This window comes from Antennarius striatus, chromosome 5 (genome assembly GCF_040054535.1).
Source record: "Antennarius striatus isolate MH-2024 chromosome 5, ASM4005453v1, whole genome shotgun sequence".
Lineage (NCBI taxonomy): Eukaryota > Metazoa > Chordata > Actinopteri > Lophiiformes > Antennariidae > Antennarius > Antennarius striatus.
This window is the reverse complement of record NC_090780.1, coordinates 9,656,906-9,675,574: the sequence shown is the minus strand read 5'-3', so window position 1 is coordinate 9,675,574 and position 18,669 is coordinate 9,656,906. Positions and strand designations below refer to the sequence as shown.

Sequence of the window (18,669 nt, the reverse complement as noted above, 5' to 3'; positions counted from 1 at the left end):
GTGCAGCCTTCAGAAGGAGGTGGGCCTTGGAAATGGCTGATGCAGGCGGTCTCTACAGGCAATGAGGACTCTTTGTCAGGAGTAGGAAATGAGGTTTCTGTTGCGATTAAAAGGAAGGTTTCTATGGCAATGCAGAGAGCCGTGTGCACAGAGAATTTGTTGGGAGCGGAGGGGGCTAAGTGAGAGTAGAATTTCAAAGAAAGCAGCCTCCTCCAACTCATCTCATACCACTGCCACCGCTCTGCTGCTCCACAGCACCCTTTTATCTCCGATAATCTGTTTTCATAGCCACACAGTTGTGAGTGGGATTATCAAACCTGTCATTGATCAATCATTCAGGTTTTAGAGTAGAAGATTTACTGCATGGAATAGATGATATTCGAATCTCAGTTGAAAATCACATTGAGCTGCAAGACTAATTAAATCCACACAAGTTCAATAATTAACAGAAGGACCTGATAGTGTCCTTTATTAGTTTATAGTCACACTTCTTTCAGTGGAGAACCCTTGGAATTAAAGTATGGTTGTACCAGTATGAGATTTAAAAGCTAAATATAGCAACATGCTTTGTTAATTCTGTCTTTGAGCTGTGAATGAAAATGTTTCCTAAAATAAGTTCCCTTAAATACACTCTGTTTGTAGAAAGGAAGTTGCCATCTGGGAGTTTGGATGACATTTACGATGCTAAAGATAAACGTTAAATTTTCATCAAGACTGACTATCAGGACATAGATGCAGTGGTACACGTGAGATCAATACTGTCATCTGCCTTGTGTTGTTGTGCAAAGGAGAGGTTACTAGCTGAGCTTTAAAACGGAGTGTTCGTGATGTGAATAAAGAAAGAACTCATTTAATGAAACTCAATAGATGACAATTTCCTTAAAAAATGGAATTAAATGAATATAATTCACTTCAACAAAATGTGTTCAAAATGTGCCTTTAATGAGGCCCGCAATGCATTTCACCTCAGTTTTGAAAGAGGCGTCCCAACATGCTAATTATGATTACTAAAGGTTCTGCTGCCCCCAACCTTTCCTTTGGAGCATAGCAGCACTTATCGTGTACCGATGCCAGAGACGGAGGCTGTGCTGAGACCAGATTGTATGGTGAAAGCCAGATGGCAAGTCATACATCAAAAGGACAGCTGGTTACCAGAGTCTGAAAAGATCTTTATAGCTTCAAACCTAATTAGTTACAACTAAACAAATCACACCAACGTGTAGTAAAGGCCATGGCAATGATTCATCAAAATAGGTGACACGCTCATAATTAAAGTTTTCATTTTTAGACACACAGGCTCAAAAAAGGCCAATTGAGCTGGTTCCACTAGCAATCACAACCTCCATCGGTCTACATTACAGTAAGAGAATGAAAGGAGTTCAACTTTTTTTTGTACAATGTGTAAAATGGGTTTCCAGATCCAGTCATGTGTCAGATCAGAGCGTCCTCCACCGAGTGCCTTCTGCTGTCCAGCTGCTGAAGGATCCTGGAGGATTTGTTGGCTGCTGAGCTCTCTTTCTGTAGAACCTGTAAATCATACCCAGAATAATTAAGTGAACAAATAAATTTGATGTAAAACACAAAAGATCTTTTCAGTGAAGCACTAACCACTTTAGTTATTCTTTTGCGAAGTTCCTCCTTTGAAAGAGGTCGTTCTTCCTCAATGGTAACAGGAAACTCTTCTGCACTACGATCCACACTACGAGTCCAGCAACACAGACGCTCTTTGTTAAAATGGTTTAAATGTATGGATTTATGAGAACGAAGAGTGAACGAACAGATGAAAACCCCACTTGTTAATTGTTGATTGGATGCTGATATTCTGCTGAAGTTGTTCTGGATTTTGACCCAAAAGAGATCTTGGAAGGTCTTTCAGATTGTAGTCCTTCTCTGGATCCTGTAAGTAAAGGACAAACATACAATATTGAAGGTACAACACAAATACAGAAGAAAAAGCACGGCAGATTTCTACACATTACTTTAGAACTGAGGAAAGCTTGAATGGTGAGCAGTTCATCAGTCTTCTGCTCCACTAGGCCCAGGTAGGACATGATGTTGTTCTCATTTATTCCTGTAGAGGACCCAAGTGCATCCTCCATTAGAGAGCGGTCACACTCCATCTTACAGAAGACGCTGTTCACTCCTGTGACATGGGAGAAACACGTCAGTATCCATAGATGTCCGTCTGTCCCTGATTATTACAAATATCTAGTCAAAGCTCATTTGAGTTGTGACGACTTGTACTTAAGCATGCAGATACATATTTATATTTTATAAAAATCACTGTTTTAGATATCTATAATTTCTGAATATTAGCAAAAATATGTTTTCTTTGAACATTAAATAAACACAAATAAATATTCAATGACCATTAAGTATTGAATTTTTTTTTCTCCATGCCTTTGGAAAACACCTTTTCCTCCTGGCGGTCTGTGCTCTATAGGTTGTTTGATGGAATTACATGATGTAACCCTTTTTCTCCTATAGTCACATAGTCCAAAGAAATTTTTAACACAGTATTAATAAATTAGAGACCCGTGACATAAATTGCTCCCAGACCTGTTTTAATCTCCTCCAGGATTCTGCTCATGATGCTGGATTGTTTATCATAATCCTCGAGTTGGTGTAAAATTTTCTTTTGTTGCTCATCAGTGTCTCTCAGTAGAGAGCAATGATCTTCTTCCTGCTGCAAACTTGTTTTGCGAAACTGTTCAATGTCTGCTTGTACCTGCAGATTTCAGCAAAAAAACAAACAAACAGAGATCTTACTGATATGAACCGGCAACGTACATGATTCCGACTCAACCTTTACTCCCCACATCTCCTAAACTTTATCAGATTTTCGAAGTAATTAACAAACCAGGACTTTGAAGTCACTATAGTTTTTGTGAGTTGCTGCAGTGAAGAAAGCATGAGCTAATTTTGTGTGTCAAGTGTGTCCGTGGTGCCCAAAGAGGAGATACTGACCTGGCTGATTTGGTCCCTCAGTTTGTCCACCTCATTGTTTTGCTCATTTACAAAGTTGAAGAGAGCAAAGTTCCGATCTTCAACTACAACGTTAAACAGTGAAACACCAGTGAGATGCATTTAAATCTTCTAAACTGAAAAAAAATTCTCATTATTATTATTGTTTTCATTGTATTATTGGACATTTTATTTATTTTTTTTAGAGTTACATGTGGGAAAGAAATAGCTGCAATGATGGTATAACCGTCTATAATTCAAATACCAATATGCCAATAAGACACAATTTGCCGTAAATATGGAAACATATTCCAACATATACGGTTTGTAAGGATAAAATACTGAAGTGATGTTGGTAAGACGTACTCTGTACGGACTTGGTGGCCAGCATGTCTATGTCGTCCTCCCCTGTCATACTCTGGATCATCTTAAACAGCTCCTCAGGAGAATCCAGCGATTCGTCAGCAAAGTCCATCCTCTTTTGCTCCATTAGCTCAGACGCTGGGAGAAACAAACGCTGTCACCATGATATCTGCATCAGAACTGTGTCGCAGTATCACTGCTATAAGTCGTGTCAAAAACGGCATTTTGTCACACATGTACATTATCATTATGATTGATAAAATTTGTCAAATTAAAATCAACTGTATGTTCTGAGTTGTCCTATACCGTAGTCACTTTTAGAGGTTTTGCTTTTATAACTTTTCAAGCTCTTTGGCAGGAATGTACTGGGACTGTCAGGAGGGTTAACAATGTATTATTAGCATTACTTATAGCATCACAAACATTTTTGCAACATTATGATTACAGTATTACTGACTCAGACATTGAAGTTACACACAGCGTAATGGCAGTGCCTTACTTTGCTTTGGTCCCATCTCGTGGCTGTCATCCTGCCCACTCCTCTCGTGGCACTTGGTGGTCATGAACTCTTTCAGGTTAAACTCATGTGCGATGACTCTGTCCAGTTCCTTCATCTCAGCATTGTACTGGGCAAGGTCCTTCACTGCCTTCTCCCTCATCATGGTCATCTTGGACTGAGCCTCTACCCTGAGTTAGAGAGGTGGATACATTAACTATATGCAGGACATATCACAGTGCTGATGTTGACTGTCTAGCATCTGACCTGGCATCGTAAGCTGCCGTGGAGAGATGAACTAATTCCCCAGTTTTCTTGTGGATATCCTGCAGTTCCTACAACACGCAGGAATCAGTGACGTCCTGTGTTTTGTGAGTGCATATAAGCATATTGTTTTGTAGTATAAGCGTATTAAAACCTTTTCTAGTCTGTTTTGCAGTTGCTGAAAACGGACTCGCTCAATATGAAGAGTCTGCAACTCTTGTCTCAGGCGGTTGTTCTTGGTCAGTTGTTCATTGAAGTGCGTCAAGGCCTGGACAAAACATAGAATATATGCAAATGTTAAAATAATATAATACAATAGCACGAGAAGAAGAGCAGTGAGAAGGGAAAATGTTTGGCTTTGTGTAATTAAAAGGCAACAATATACAATCTGCACAATATCATTCAGCCATCTGTTATCTCAGGGTTTTTAAATATTGAATTTCATGACTCACTCTGTCAAGTTTGTATTCTAAAGTGCGTATGGTCTTCTGAATGCGCTGTTCTTCAGACCTCTGTAGATCACTGGCGCCTACTTGTCCCTTTCTCAGCTCTGCCTGCTTCAACTGCATGTTTGCAATCTGGACACATTACAGACACTAAAGTTAAAGTGTAGGTTGTGACTAAAAAAATCAGTAAACTTGAAATGACAGTGGAATGAGTGTTAAAGAGTGTTCACCATTTTCTCTATCTCTTTCTGACACTGCTTCTCTTTCACCAGTGTGTCTTCTAGCACGTCTCTCTGTTCCAGAAGGACACGGAGACTCTGTGTGTCTTCGCTGTCCTGCTGTTGGCAGGGAAAGCTCCTGCACACGCTGAGGTTTCGATGCTGCTCCTCCTGCTCCTTCAGCAATTTTTCTATCTCCTGCCTTCTCCCACACAGATAGACCACTGATGAATAAAAGGCAAAAACACTGACAAAACTGTGATTCATTGTTTATTCACTGTTGTTTGCGGATCTGCTCCCGGGCTTGAAGGTTGTATGCTTGCCGGTCTCCCTCCATGATCCTGAACTGTCTCTGCAGTTTTGCCATTTCTGATCCTGGTTAAATCACATGCAGGTTGTGGATGATTCAGCCATGGAATTACTAAACAGCAGCAACACCTAATAAAATCTGATAATGTTACCTGTACCGTCAGCATCCATCTCACTGCTGTCTGAGTGAGCGCTTAGGGCAAATCTTCTACGAGGCATGGTTAAACAGGGCTTCATGGGATAAGAATAAAACGTCACCCACAAATACAAATTTTGCAACGGTGGAATAAAATAAAACTAAGACTAAGTTAAAGCAAGTTTTGATGATTTTCCAAATACGAGGTTTAATTTAAAGTTAAAGTTTTCCTTCATTCCTTTGAGACTCATAACTTTTCCAATAAACGGTGCAAGACATCATGTGTTATGCATGAGTATTATATTTACCATCTCTACAGTTCATATTTTTGTCAGTGTTTATTTACTCTGACTCAGACAGTCAAAATAAATAAATAAATAATTTGAATAAACACAAAAGACAGACACATAAGTACACAACAAACAAAAAGCAGAAAGGCAAACACATAAATAAACACAAAGGCAGGCAAAGTCATGTCTACTAACTACACTACATCCATATCTAGCAAAAACCAAGCATCCTTGCCAGCTGGTTTTAATAGGAAAGATGTTAGAAGTAAACATTAACTTTAAAATAATAAAGAAAGAACAGAAGCTTTAAACTCACCTTCTCAAAGTTTAATAGTAATTCAAACCCAGTGTCACCTCCCAACAACACACAGCGGCCTGTGTTGGTAGCAACCGTTGCTATGTGGGTAGTAGTAGTTCCCTGCCTGTCAGGCAGCAGTTAACCAGGTTAATGAGTCAAGACTTGATTGAGATCACGTCTTTATGTTCACATTAGTAGATAATAAGATTAAAATACAAACTAGTATATGATTTTCACAGCTGAAAATAAATTCTATTGATTAGAGTGCACCACATTAGTTTAATCATGGAAGTTAACAAAATTTCTGTCTCGCATACTATTTTGATGAAATATGTCGTCGGACAATTTTACTTTGTCCTGAGAGCCTTAAGTCTTTAAACAGGAATGCACTTCAAGAATGACTCTAATGCTAAATTTAACTTTTAGTTCTTCAAGGGATGTCAAGGTTAGCCCTACTAGCAGCTTAGCATACACAGGGCCTTGTGTGAAGTACATTTTAATGAAAAATTAGCACATAGAAAAAGAGTTCCTTTTAATAGACTCTTTTTTTCCCCCGTGATGTAGATGTTGGCCCTGTTACATGAAAAGAAAAATAATGCGGCCACAAATCAATAAATTAAAATGCTAGAACCAATCCATTATTCCCTTTTTTAATAATGTTTCAAATATAAAATGTAAAATCTAATTAATAACAATTAAATACATTTATGCTCTGAACATTAGCTTACATTTGGACTTTCACATTAAACTTATTATAGTTCATTATAATTCTAGGCCCGAGTTTCTTAATTACCCAATTAATTTACTCACATACTAGTACAAAGTATCCAAATATATATATTATTTTTTTACATTTTATATAATTCGTGGAGATTTGTTTTAGTTTCTAAATTTTGCAAATTTATTGCTCTGATTCTGTCTGTGTCTGTGGTTCCTCCTCAGTTGGAGTTGGTGGGACACCCTCTAGGAATGTACAGAAATGGGCTGCTGTATTGAGCTCAGGTTTTCTCAACAGAAAGTAGCATTTGGGGAAATAGTAGGCTGCCACAAGTCCAAAGATGCTTGCCAGGGTGAAAGTAACATGGACAACAGACTTGTATTTGTCATTCAGTGCTATGTAAATTGGAATAAAGGTCACCCAAGCCACACAGTAGATCAGGGAACAAAAGGTGATGTCTCTTGCAAGGTTGTACTGATGAGGATGCTTCACTGCCATGAAGGTGCACATGAATGATATAATTGCCATTGCACTGTTGAATCCTTGCATCACAGCAAATCCAGTCAAAGGTAAAACTGGGCATGACAGAAATGCAGTCACAAAGTCTATTTTCATATTTGCCAGATGTGCAGACAGTGAGGGCCCTTCTTGAACGAACCAGCAACAGATACCAATCTGCACAGCACAGCAGGCCAGAGCAAAGAGCCAGCTTCCAGGACCTCTGAGTACAGGACGGTGAGAAGCTGCCAGCTTTGGAAACTCTGACACACAGCATATCTGTTTTAAAGGTATGGTTTACATCCTGATTACAACATTATACAAGACAGAAACATGTTTTACCTGTCATTACTCACCTGAAGTGAGATAGATGTTATAATAGAGAGGGCCACTGTTTGAAAAACGGAGGTGAGTGGCAACTGAAGACGACACACAAAGTCCCCTGGTTGCCCCAGGAAGAGCAGCAGACTGAGGCAAGCTCCCATCAGGCTGAGCAGAGCCACAAAACACATGGCTCCCCCAGAGGCCTGTACCAAATGGGTCTCCCGGTACTTCAGGAACACACCACCCACTGACACCTGACATATCAGTATCACCAGCCCAGCCACCATCATTTCCAGAGCTTCAGGAGAGCCCCAGGATAACACTTCAAAGATGGGTTCAATACATTTGGTGCTCCGTTCCAGAGACCATTGACCCGTCAAGCACTTTTTGCACTGAACGTCCTCTGTGAATCAGATAGCACAATGAGAAATTGAAGCTTCATTAACAACCATGTAATCAAGAAATATTGTTTGCATCATTGTGAAGTTAATATTTTGACATTTTGGGAAATGTGCTTATTTGCAGCATTTGATGAGAAGATAAATACAAATAATAGAAGAAGAAAACAAAGAAGTCTATTTCTCGAAATTCTTAAAATACTCCTTGTATTTCAGATATGTACGGAAAACTGAATTACCCTCATTTTCCTGGTAAGTGCCTGGCAAACAGTCGATGCAATCATAACAGCAGGAATGGAAGCCTTTGACTCTGCGGACCTGGCCTGGCTTGCAAGCTCCTGAACAGGTGGACTGGGGAACCTGCAAAATTGTGATACACCTTGCTTCAGCAAAGAAGTGCAACTTCACAAGAATGTGTGCTTGATTACAGTTAGGAGCCGTTTAGTTGCTGAAGTAAAATTGCACTCATTTAAAAATTTATATCAATTTTTAAAATATTCATTAATTTTCTGCCGCTGCATCTGTCGTAGCGGGTCACAGGGAGCTGGAGCCTATCTCAGCTGGCACAGGGCGTGAGGCGGGAGACACTCTGGGCACGACGCCAGTGCACCGCGGAGCCACACACAAAGACAAACAACCATGCACACACACACACACACACACACGCACGCACACACACTCACTCCTACAGGCAATTTGGAACGGCCAATCAACCATGCATGCTTTTGGAGGTGGGAGGAAGCCGGAGAACCTGGAGAGAACCCACGCAGACACGGGGAGAGCATGCAAACTCCGCACAGAGTGGGACTTGAACCCGTGCTGTGAGGCGACAGCGTTTCCCACAGCACCACCGTTCCTCCCATTTTTAAAATAAATTTCTGAAAATTACCTGAGAGTCTGACGTGTGCCACTTGAAGAGGGAGAGGTTGATGTGCAGTTCTTTATCAAAGCTTCCAACCTCTTTGAAGTTTACATCTGAGCCATTCCAGATCCACTCGATCAAATTGTATCCTATGTTTGGGTTGCCATTACTGTCAAATACTAAAAATGTACCATTCATGTCTACAGATATGTTCCTTAAAGTTTTCAGCAGCTGCAAAAGATTTTATTCTTTATTTAATTTCAAAATGATCATTTAAAGGCTAAATCAATCAATCAATCAATCAATCAATCAATCAATCAATCAATCAATCAATCAATCAATCAATCAATCAATCAATCAATCAATCAATCAATCAATCAATCAATCAATCAGCCATCACCTTCCACGGGTAGATTTTGGTTCCAGGCCCCTGCAGACAGGCCCTTGAGTTGCAACCCAGCAGGCTGTGCAGTGCCTGCGCTACACTGTAGATGGCAGCATAGACACTGAAGGCAGTGCGCCGCAGGGCCGGCTCCTTCACCAGGCTGATGTTAGCAGGAGATAGGTTCCAGCACTGAGGGCAGGGGTAGGGAGGGTAGCTGGAGTTGAAGGGAGGGGGGCGTGCATGTTCACTCTGTGCACTGATTTTGATGAGAAGCTGCTGTGTGTACGCAGTGAGCAGATCCAGGGTCTGCAGCTTGTCAGTGAATCCGATGATTGTGCCGATGTTTTTAATGTTGGGGAGAGAGCTCACTCGAGTATGGATGGCCCAACTGGTGCTGGCAATCCACACGCCAGTTACATTCCTCTTGATGACCTGGAGTGGATTTGGACGACTGATGTTAATATAATTATTCATCAATAACATGTAACCCTTATCTCCAGTGCTGATAGTTCTCTGATTCACTAACCTCTTTGAAAAAGATTCCAGCTTGTTCTACGATGGAAAAGACAACTATCACTCCAACATTGGTTGCTATGATATTGTTGAGGATGGTCCCGATCACCGGCTCAGGGTCACTGTATACAGGAATCAGCCCCTGATAGGCAACACACACAGAATTGTTTGCTGCTATTTTAGAGAATTCCTGCACACCTCTTTGCCCGTACTCCTCTTCACTGCCCACAACCGCCACCCAGTTCCAGTTGAACTTCTTCAGTAGAAGCACCATGACTTCCACTTGCCATTTGTCACTGGGAACTGTTCGGAAGAACGATGGGTAGAGAAGCTTGTTGCTGAATTTGTCACTGGTGGCACCATAACTAATCTGAAGTGAAGATATTATTGTGGTTAGTCCTATTATGATACTCATACACCTCTGTTAAAAGTAGAAAAAACAAAGTAAATTATTATTGAAAATCACGAATGAAGAAAAAAATGTTTTTTTGTTTTTTTTTATGATACACTTTGCTTTCTAAGACAGGTCAATTGTCTCAGATATGAATTACATATTTAGCTTTACTCTCAGATTCTCATTCAAAATAATGAATATTATTTGAACAGATATCAAATTAATTTAAAATATGTGCACACGTAGCTGTTTATCTGTAATCAAACCTGTGGCATCAGAAAGAATCCCAAAAGTTTTCCTACGACTGACACCATTTCCGAACTATAAGGACCAATCACGGCAGTTACCCTGGTCTCATAATTGGTGTAATTACACTCCACAGATAGCACATTTTTTGATTTGGCAGTGAGGAAAGAAAGGGTTGGTTTCATAATGACAGCTGATTGTCTGCATGTGTCGTAAATTTCATAACCCAACTTGATTCCAGGAAGCAGAATTGGGTTTGCATTGATCTCATCCACTGCATATTTCATTACTAGCATGAGGCCCAGTCCATATTCATTTAAACTGTGGGACCACATGCACAAAATAATTAAAAACATGATCAGTCAGGTTAATCTTACACATTGACTCAGGTAATAGAATGATATCTTTTGTAAAGCATTACCTTTTGCAGCTGATGTCGTTCGGTTCTCTTCTCTGGTAGAGGTTGCTGGATATCTCATTAATGGGAAAGAGCCCTCCAAGCATAACATCCCCAGACAAACTGAATAGACTGGTTGAGATATTGTGGAACCATTCCGGTGTACTGCAGCTCAGGCTAAACGCCCAGCACAAAACCAGTGCAGTGAGAGGAGCAGCCATGATCCATGCAAGACGGCACTGGAAGTTACAGGAATGAAGATATATGAGCACATGTGTCAGTACAGAAGAAAATGTTATTGTGTGCCAAGTAACCACCAAGCCTAGAGTTAAATTAGTGTGATGGGACCTCCCCCTCTCCAAGGTATTACACAGGGTAACAGCAAATGATTTTAAGACAGTCCTTAAAGTGTTGGCCCATATTTACATTTTGGGTTCAAATAAACATGTAATGAACAATTAAATGACTGAACATAATTTTAGACTTATTATTCCAAAACAACAAGAACAACAACAACGGCAAACACCACAATAACTAGAGTTGTAGAGATGTAATTTTATTAGCACTATCACTGTGGTTTGGACACAACTGACAAAATCAAGTTCTGAGGAAATAGGAAATGTGGAATCTTTTTAATCAGCATTTGGTGATTGCCTTTGGACCTTGTGCTAGTTATTGTGTGTGTGTGTGTGTGTGTGTGTGTGTGTGTGTGTGTGTGTGTGTGTGTGTGTGTGTGTGTGTGTGTGTGTGTGTGTGCGTGCGTGCGTGTGTGTGTGTGTGTGTGTGTGTGTGTGTGTGCACGCACGCGTGCATTTTGTGCAAGTTGGTTTCTTCTTTCCGGAACATTTCCCTGACATTTGTTTGTGGTGTGTTGTCTGAGTCTTTATGGAGATTTTGCCGTAAACACACCAATCCTTCCATTTATCACTTTACACATGTTAATTTTTATGGGTGTTTTTACCAGCCCTGTTACTTCAACCAGAGAGTCAGCAATGAAAAAACTAGATCAGAGCAACCAAGATACCGTTGATGTGTGTGTATATTAAAATCATTTTCTTCTGGGTTGTTGTTGTGCATTGCATTCCCATCTTTTTGCATGCATGTCCATTTGCATGGGTGTTTTCAATCTATACAAGCAAATTGACACATTTCCTGCCATGGTATTTGCATCAGTTTACAGTAGAAGTAGTGTCTCCAAAGTGATATTTAAATATTGCATGATGCATGTTTTTTTTCAGCATTTTCATTGCTGCTGCATTTCAAAGATAACTGGTTCCAAGATTCATAGAATTGTTAGCTTCTTTAAAAATCATATTATTTATACTTGTGAAATACCATGATGTATGCAACTGAGAACGGAAAAAAGAGTACTACAGACACAGTATTTGCTTTGAGGATGTTGATAGAGAAGTACAGAGAAGGTCAAATGGAGCTGCATTGTGTTTTTGTAGATCTGGAGAAAGCTTATGACAGGGTGCCCAGAGAGGAACTGTGGTATTGTATGAGGAAGTCTGGAGTGGCAGAGAAGTATGTTAGAGTGGTGCAGGACATGTATGAGGACTGTAAGACAGTGGTGAGGTGTGCTGTTGGTGTGACAGAGGACTTCAAGGTGGAGGTGGGACTGCATCAGGGATCAGCTCTGAGCCCCTTCTTGTTTGCTATGGTGATGGACAGGCTGACAGACGAGGTTAGACAGGAATCTCCATGGACTATGATGTTTGCAGATGACATTGTGATCTGTAGTGAGAGCAGGGAACAGGTGGAGGAGAAGCTAGAGAGGTGGAGGTTTGCCCTGAAAAGGAGAGGAATGAAGGTTAGCCGCAGTAAGACGGAGTACATGTGTGTGAATGAGAAGGACCCAAGTGGAAGAGTGAGGTTACAGGGAGAAGAGATCAAGAAGGTGGAGGATTTTAAGTACTTAGGCTCAACAGTCCAGAGCAATGGAGAGTGTGGAAAAGAGGTGAAGAAGCGTGTGCAGGCAGGATGGAACGGGTGGAGGAAAGTGTCAGGTGTGATGTGTGATAGAAGAGTTTCAGCTAAAATGAAGGGAAAGGTGTACAAAACTGTGGTGAGACCAGTGATGTTGTTTGGTCTAGAGACAGTGTCACTGAGGAAAAGACAGGAGACAGAGCTGGAGGCAGCAGAGATGAAGATGCTGAGGTTCTCTCTGGGAGTGACCAGGAAGGATAGGATCAGGAATGAGTACATCAGAGGGACAGCACATGTTAGAGGTTTTGAAAATAAAGTTAGAGAGGCCAGACTGAGATGGTTTGGACATGTCCAGAGGAGAGATAGTGAATATATTGGTAGAAGGATGCTGAGTTTTGAACTGCCAGGCAGGAGGCCTAGAGGAATACCAAAGAGGAGGTTTATGGATGTAGTGAAAGAGGACATGAAGGTAGTTGATGTGAGAGAAGAGGATGCAGAAGACAGGGTTAGATGGAGGCAACTGATTCACTGTGGCGACCCCTGAAGGGAAAAGCCGAAAGGAAAAGAAGGAGATTAAAGATGACCCAGAAATGTCATAATAAAATAATAAATAAAGTGCGCTGAATGAACACTTCATAGCAATACGTAAAACTAACAAGACAGCAAATAAAAAGGCAATTTGTTCAAAGTGTTATAGTTTATGGAAGGCTAGGTTTTACTTGTGCAGTTCTGGATCGTTTTTCTTTAATTTCTTTTAATTATTCATGTACATATTCTTTTGCAGTCCAAAATGGGTAATGGAAAGATTGATTTCTTATTGTTCATGTAAAAATATTCCACATCATTGGTGATCATAAGATCTGTATTTGATCAGTTAGTCTCCACTCTGAGAAAATATTTATTGAAATGTCATAATTTGCTTACAGCAAAGAAAACCAATCATGAGTAAACCATCCTTTTTTTTTTCTGCTGCTGTATCTGCCACAGCGGGTCACAGGGAGCTGGAGCCTATCCAAGCTGGCATAAAGGGGAGGCAGGGGACACTCCGGGCACGACGCCAGTGCGCCGCAGAGCCACACACAAAGACAGACAAGCATGCACACACACACACACTCACTCCTACAGGCCATTTGGGACCGTCCAATCATGCTTTTTGGAGGTGGGAGGAAGCCGGAGAACCCGGAGAGAACCCACGCAGACACGGAGAGAGCATGTCTTTAGTAAAAGACAGGCGGACCTCCTGATACAGTTGTCTAAAAAAATATTTGTTCATTGATTGTCCAGTCTGGATTACATTTAACTTTTAACAATTTATAATAAGCATTTTTTATTAGTGCCGTATTGAACAAGATACAAGTGGAGCAAATCTTTGACAAATACTGCTGCAGGCTAATGGAATGAGACCTGATAAAACTTTTCTTTTCATATTCCTGCTTTCATGTGTCCTTCTCTTTTAGGTTGAACAGGCCTGAGCACACAGAAGGACAGCTTCAGGTCTGTTCATTGATATCATGGACGAATTCTTCTTGTTATGCTTGAGAGGAGATGGAACTGAATCACTGCTGCAGCAGTTGGTGATCATAAAAGTTACTTGACCCTGGATTCAATACTAAACGCTTGACAGTAAATTGTTCACAGCTGGTAGTATCATCACAATGTAAGCAAGAACTGCACAACCTAATCCATGAATAGATATTTACAATTCCATTATTCTGTATTTGAACAATGACTTATTAGCCTTGAAATCACAGTAATGTGTTTGTTGATATCATCTGGGTGCCTTCAGATCTTCACTTCCTGAAGGTAGTCCATCTATACGTAACTCAGCCACTAGATGTCAGATGTGTGCATTTTATCATTTTTACCCACTGAACCAATCCACTACACTGAACCAACATATGTTCCCTTTTCTACTTGGTTTGTTTGAAATCTGGAACTGTACCTAAACATACAGAACAGAAATATTACGGGAAGCTGAAGCCTTAGCTCAAAAATCGTAGAAAAAAAGTGTTGAAAGAGATGAAGTGTTGGAGGCACTTCCTGCACCTGTGTGGGTAGCAGGTCGGTACATTGTGCAGCAGAGGGCTGTTTGAACAACTGATAACAGAGGGGAGTCGACCTGCACATATGCTGAAATAGTTTTCTTGGTATTGATCTGTCAGTTGACTCAGAATCCAAGGAAACATGTTTTGTCCCTTAGAAAACATTTTCACTGTTTGTCTGTAGACTTACGTAGGTCAGCCTTTGAACCTGCTGGGAAGGGAACACTGTTGCACAACACCTTCTGTGAAAACACAGATAGGGCCCATTCCTGAATGGAGGGGACATCATGCATCCTGAGGTAATGGATACTTATGGTAGTTTGCTTTGTTCCTTTGTGCCACTGTTAATGTACTGCGACTGGCAAACATAATATGCCCCCGCTGCTCGTTCTTTCCATTCCAAATGGCCATGAGTATTGCAAAACACATTTTGGGTTATGTTCCCTCCCCGAGTGTCACCCAGGAATACCACCCTCTCCCCCCCTTTTCTCCACAACTCCTCCCTTCGCCTGAACAGAGGCCGTATCAGCTTTGCTCTGCCTCCATCACTGACCGGAGAAACACTGGGTCCGTTGTTGACATGCTGGCCTCATATCCCATAAGGGCCGACAAATTATTAGCCAGCCTCCCTGAGCAGAGTGATGACAGCCAGCCAACCAGCACAACACGAAACTGTGTGCTGGAACAGAGATTGTGTGTCCGGATCAGGTCTGTGGCAATGATGTTGGAGGAGATGTGGGAATGAAGGGATTTTGTTGATCATGTGGTGATGGTGTAACCGCACTCTGTTGACAAAATTATGTTTAAGACCCGTGTTTGTCATCTGCCTGGACACACATGTATCACACACAGAGCTGTTTTTAGCTCACCTTGAAGGGTTAAATAAAGGATTTATCCCCTCCTTCCAGCAGAAAAACTTGTTCTTCATCGTATCATCTGTGTGTGTGTGCATGCGTGCGTGCGTGCGTGCGTGTGTGTGTGTGTGTGTGTGTGAGTTTATCTTAAAATAAAAATTCTTGATCATATCATTCTACTCCGTAGAACTTTAAACATGTCTAAAATATTCTTCATCAGCAGTGACAAGTCGGTGACTATAAATTCAACAAAAGGTAGCAACATTTTGAGAGCAGAAGTCACAAAAAGTACAGTTTGGGTTTTTTTTAGTCCTCAAAATGCTGCATGATTTATTCAGCCTGCAAGGAGAGAACATTGGTAGTGGGAGGCGTCAGTGAAAGATTGACCAAGAACCTTCAAATCCAGTTCAGTTACTAATCCTGTTATTTTAAAGTTTGCACAAACGCATTGTTTAGAGATTCAGGTACAGCTGTGCTTGTGACATAGTGCATCAATGCACCTACACAAGATCCGAACAATAAAGCTGAACATATACACTTACCATATACTGTAGATGTTGAAACTGAACAGTCAAGGTTTTTCTAGATGAGCTCATCAGGTATCAAGTTAAGTATTGAACAGGTGATTTCAGACGTAGATTCTGTGGTAACTTCTCATGGCTGGTCCACTGGTTAAGATTAGTTAACCAGGTGAAGATATTGTATGATCATTTGTTGCACGTAACACACACAGCATGGGTTCAACTTATGAGTAACAGTATCATAAGTTTGTATTGATTTTAATTGATTTTGCATTTGTAACTCTATGGATTTCAAATGGCCATGAGTGATGTCACAAAAGCACTTAATATCTGACTTTCCTATCTGTCCTGCTTGGCTGTGTGTCAGTATTTTTATTTTTTTTCACTGTGTGTGCAGTGCTGACTGTGTGGTGTAGTGTTACATCTAAAACAAAAAAACTGATAGCTGTCTCATCTGTCATCCTTTAGTCTATGACTCACCAGACGTGTTATCTGGTGATCTCTGAGTAAGTCTACTCTACTGGTGCGGGTTTTACCTGCTAATTAGATAGCAATGTGAGAAATCCTCTGAAGATACACTGCAATCTGTTCAACAGATCAAACTAAATTACAATTGTGTTGCTGTTGTTTTAAGATGCACTGAAAATATTCTAAGAGAATAAAACAGGTTTAACTTTTTTCTAAAAATCTGGATTATGTATTGGTGACAGTTGTGATTTTTAATAATCTACAGAGACCAAAGCACACCTTGGATTAATCTCAGCTTTTCAGAGCTTTATTTTGAGCTTCCGCTCAGTGCTTTGTGTCTTTTCCATAACTTTATCGTATTGTTTGTTCTGTACACATCATTACCAGCACTAACCAGCACCCAGACAAAGTTTGGGAGGAACTGGAGAAGACAGTGGAGCATTCATCAGATAAAGAACTAAAAATTCTCTTCAGAAATTGGGAAGGTCCAAAATAGAGCTAAACGAAGTTAATATTAAACCTAGAGCCTGAGAAACACAACTTTATATTAGTAATAAACATAATAATAATTTAAAAACAATTAGGAAAGAAGTTAACCAAGTGAATGTAAACTGATGATTCATTATCGCCCTGTTCACAACAGTTCTCAACAGTGGCAAACATCTGTGGCACTAACACCTTTAAAGGGTAATGTACATATAAAATATACTATAAAATATACTACTCAGTTATTTTATATGATATAAAAATAAGTGCATAAATAGGTGCAGGTGATGATATTACCAAATAAAAATGCATCAATAGTATAATTCCAAAGTATTAAACAAAAATGTTGTTTATCTCCTTCAAATCTCCTTCAGATTTCTAACAATGATTAACAATGCTAGGGCGGCACGGTGGCGCAGTGGTTAGCGCTGTCGCTGCACAACACGACGCGTCCAGGTTCGAGTCCCGCTCTGTGCGGAGTTTGCATGTTCTCCCCGTGTCTACGTGGGTTCTCTCCGGGTTCTCCGGCTTCCTCCAAAAACATGCGCTTCAGGTTGATTATCCGGTCCCAAATTGCCCATAGGAGTGTGTGTGTGTGTGTGTTTGTCTGTCTTTGTGTGTGGCTCCGCGGTGCACTGGCGTGACACCCTATGCCAGCTAGGATAGGCGCCAGCTCCCTGTGACCCGCCGTGGCAGATAAAGCAGAAGACAATGGCAATGCGTGGATTAACAATGCTTTCAGATGCTGGACTCTTTTAATAAGCCTCTCATCCATTTATTTGAGGGGAGGTAGGTGTCAGTGTGCAGTTGGAAACACTGTAGGACCAACAAGTGGACAACAGCCAAAAATTGTGTTGCTAAAGGATGAAGCTCTTGGAAGGAGACGGTGGAGCAAGCAAGTGCTGTGGAATTTTACTGGATCAACCTTGTTCAAGACAGCGACAGAGGGTGAAAGCCATACAGTCAGTCTAGAAAGAGAGAGGAGAAAGGAGTGCAGCTTGAAAGACAGGTTGTTAGGACCAGAGGTTATGATGCCTGAGTGGTGGAATATACTGTTCATCAGAAATTATTAGAACGCGTGGGATGTGTGTTACCTGAAGCTCCGTCATGACTAATTCACTCTGAATCTCATCAGATGCTGTTTCCGCTTTGTCACTGTAGAACCGCTTCACTCTCCATTTCCTCCACACACGTGAGTCACAGCACAAAGTTGTCAGTCATCCCATAATTTGATGTGGGTTTATTAGAAGGAGGTGCGCCTTGTGCTCTGACTCAATAATTACTTCCCTCTGAAGTCAGACAGAGATCAGCATCTGCCACGAAGAACAGAAGCAAAGGCGGAGGAGGAGGAGAAGGGCGGGGGGGGGTTCCTGTTTATAGAAATAGAGCAGCTGTTCCAGTCAGACCCTCAGGGCGTCTGCCTTCCTCAGCACAGGTTAGGAGCTGCCCATGCTGCCACATGCCCAGTCATTTCAGGTAACCCCAATCTGTCTCCTAGAGTCCTCTTGATGTGTTACACAACAAACATAAAGCAAGACCTGATGTACTTCATCAGTGAATAACTGCATGCCGGGAGGGGCGGGGGGTGTGCAGTAGCTAAGTGGTAGAGCAGGCGTCCTATGATCAGAGATCGGCGGTTCGATTCCGGTCCCACCTCCCAGTCACTGCCGAGGTGCCCTTGCAAGGCGCCGTTCCCCCATACAAGCTGCTCAATTTGGGGGCACCCTGAAGTCGCTGCACATCCCTCTGCCTCCCCCTGTACTAACTTGCATGCTTACAGGCATGTGATGGGACATTAAAGTGGAGTTTCTTTCTTTCTCTCAGGATCTAGGGGCAAATCGATATGAACA

The 18,669-nt window shown here is 41.2% G+C and overlaps 2 protein-coding genes across 2 annotated transcripts; both read right to left on the bottom strand.

Moving 5' to 3' along the window:
* Positions 1 to 953: 953 nt before the first annotated feature.
* On the bottom strand, positions 954 to 5,279 carry odad1 (outer dynein arm docking complex subunit 1). Its single transcript, XM_068316250.1, has 14 exons — positions 5,213 to 5,279; positions 5,030 to 5,126; positions 4,764 to 4,953; positions 4,540 to 4,665; positions 4,242 to 4,355; positions 4,091 to 4,158; positions 3,827 to 4,014; positions 3,331 to 3,465; positions 2,968 to 3,050; positions 2,560 to 2,728; positions 1,980 to 2,143; positions 1,794 to 1,897; positions 1,609 to 1,699; positions 954 to 1,527 (listed from the first exon to the last, which is right to left on the bottom strand). The coding sequence occupies exons 1-14, from the start codon at positions 5,277 to 5,279 to the stop codon at positions 1,432 to 1,434; spliced, it is 1,692 nt and encodes a 563-aa protein (XP_068172351.1). The 3' UTR covers positions 954 to 1,431.
* Positions 5,280 to 6,685: 1,406 nt separating this feature from the next.
* tas1r3 (taste receptor, type 1, member 3) lies at positions 6,686 to 10,740 on the bottom strand. The gene is made up of 8 exons (XM_068316235.1): positions 10,544 to 10,740; positions 10,143 to 10,443; positions 9,496 to 9,852; positions 8,985 to 9,401; positions 8,612 to 8,815; positions 7,962 to 8,082; positions 7,357 to 7,727; positions 6,686 to 7,279 (listed from the first exon to the last, which is right to left on the bottom strand). Exons 1-8 carry the CDS (start codon positions 10,738 to 10,740, stop codon positions 6,686 to 6,688), a joined length of 2,562 nt encoding a protein of 853 aa, XP_068172336.1.
* Between the last annotated feature and the right edge of the window lie 7,929 nt (positions 10,741 to 18,669).

Bases quoted from the DNA above. Each gene is read 5' to 3' on its own strand.
- odad1 (XM_068316250.1), bottom strand. From the start codon at position 5,279: ATGCCTCGTAGAAGATTTGCCCTAAGCGCTCACTCAGACAGCAGTGAG. The intron at 5,127-5,212 runs GTAACATTATCA...TGATTTAACCAG, and splicing joins GATGGATGCTGACGGTACAG to GATCAGAAATGGCAAAACTG. The intron at 3,466-3,826 runs GTAAGGCACTGC...TGTTTCTCCCAG, and splicing joins CGAGATGGGACCAAAGCAAA to CGTCTGAGCTAATGGAGCAA.
- tas1r3 (XM_068316235.1), bottom strand. From the start codon at position 10,740: ATGGCTGCTCCTCTCACTGCACTGGTTTTGTGCTGGGCGTTTAGCCTG. The intron at 8,083-8,611 runs GTAATTTTCAGA...ACAATTTTGCAG, and splicing joins GGCACACGTCAGACTCTCAG to GTTCCCCAGTCCACCTGTTC. The intron at 7,728-7,961 runs GTAATTCAGTTT...TCTGATTCACAG, and splicing joins CACTTACCAGGAAAATGAGG to AGGACGTTCAGTGCAAAAAG.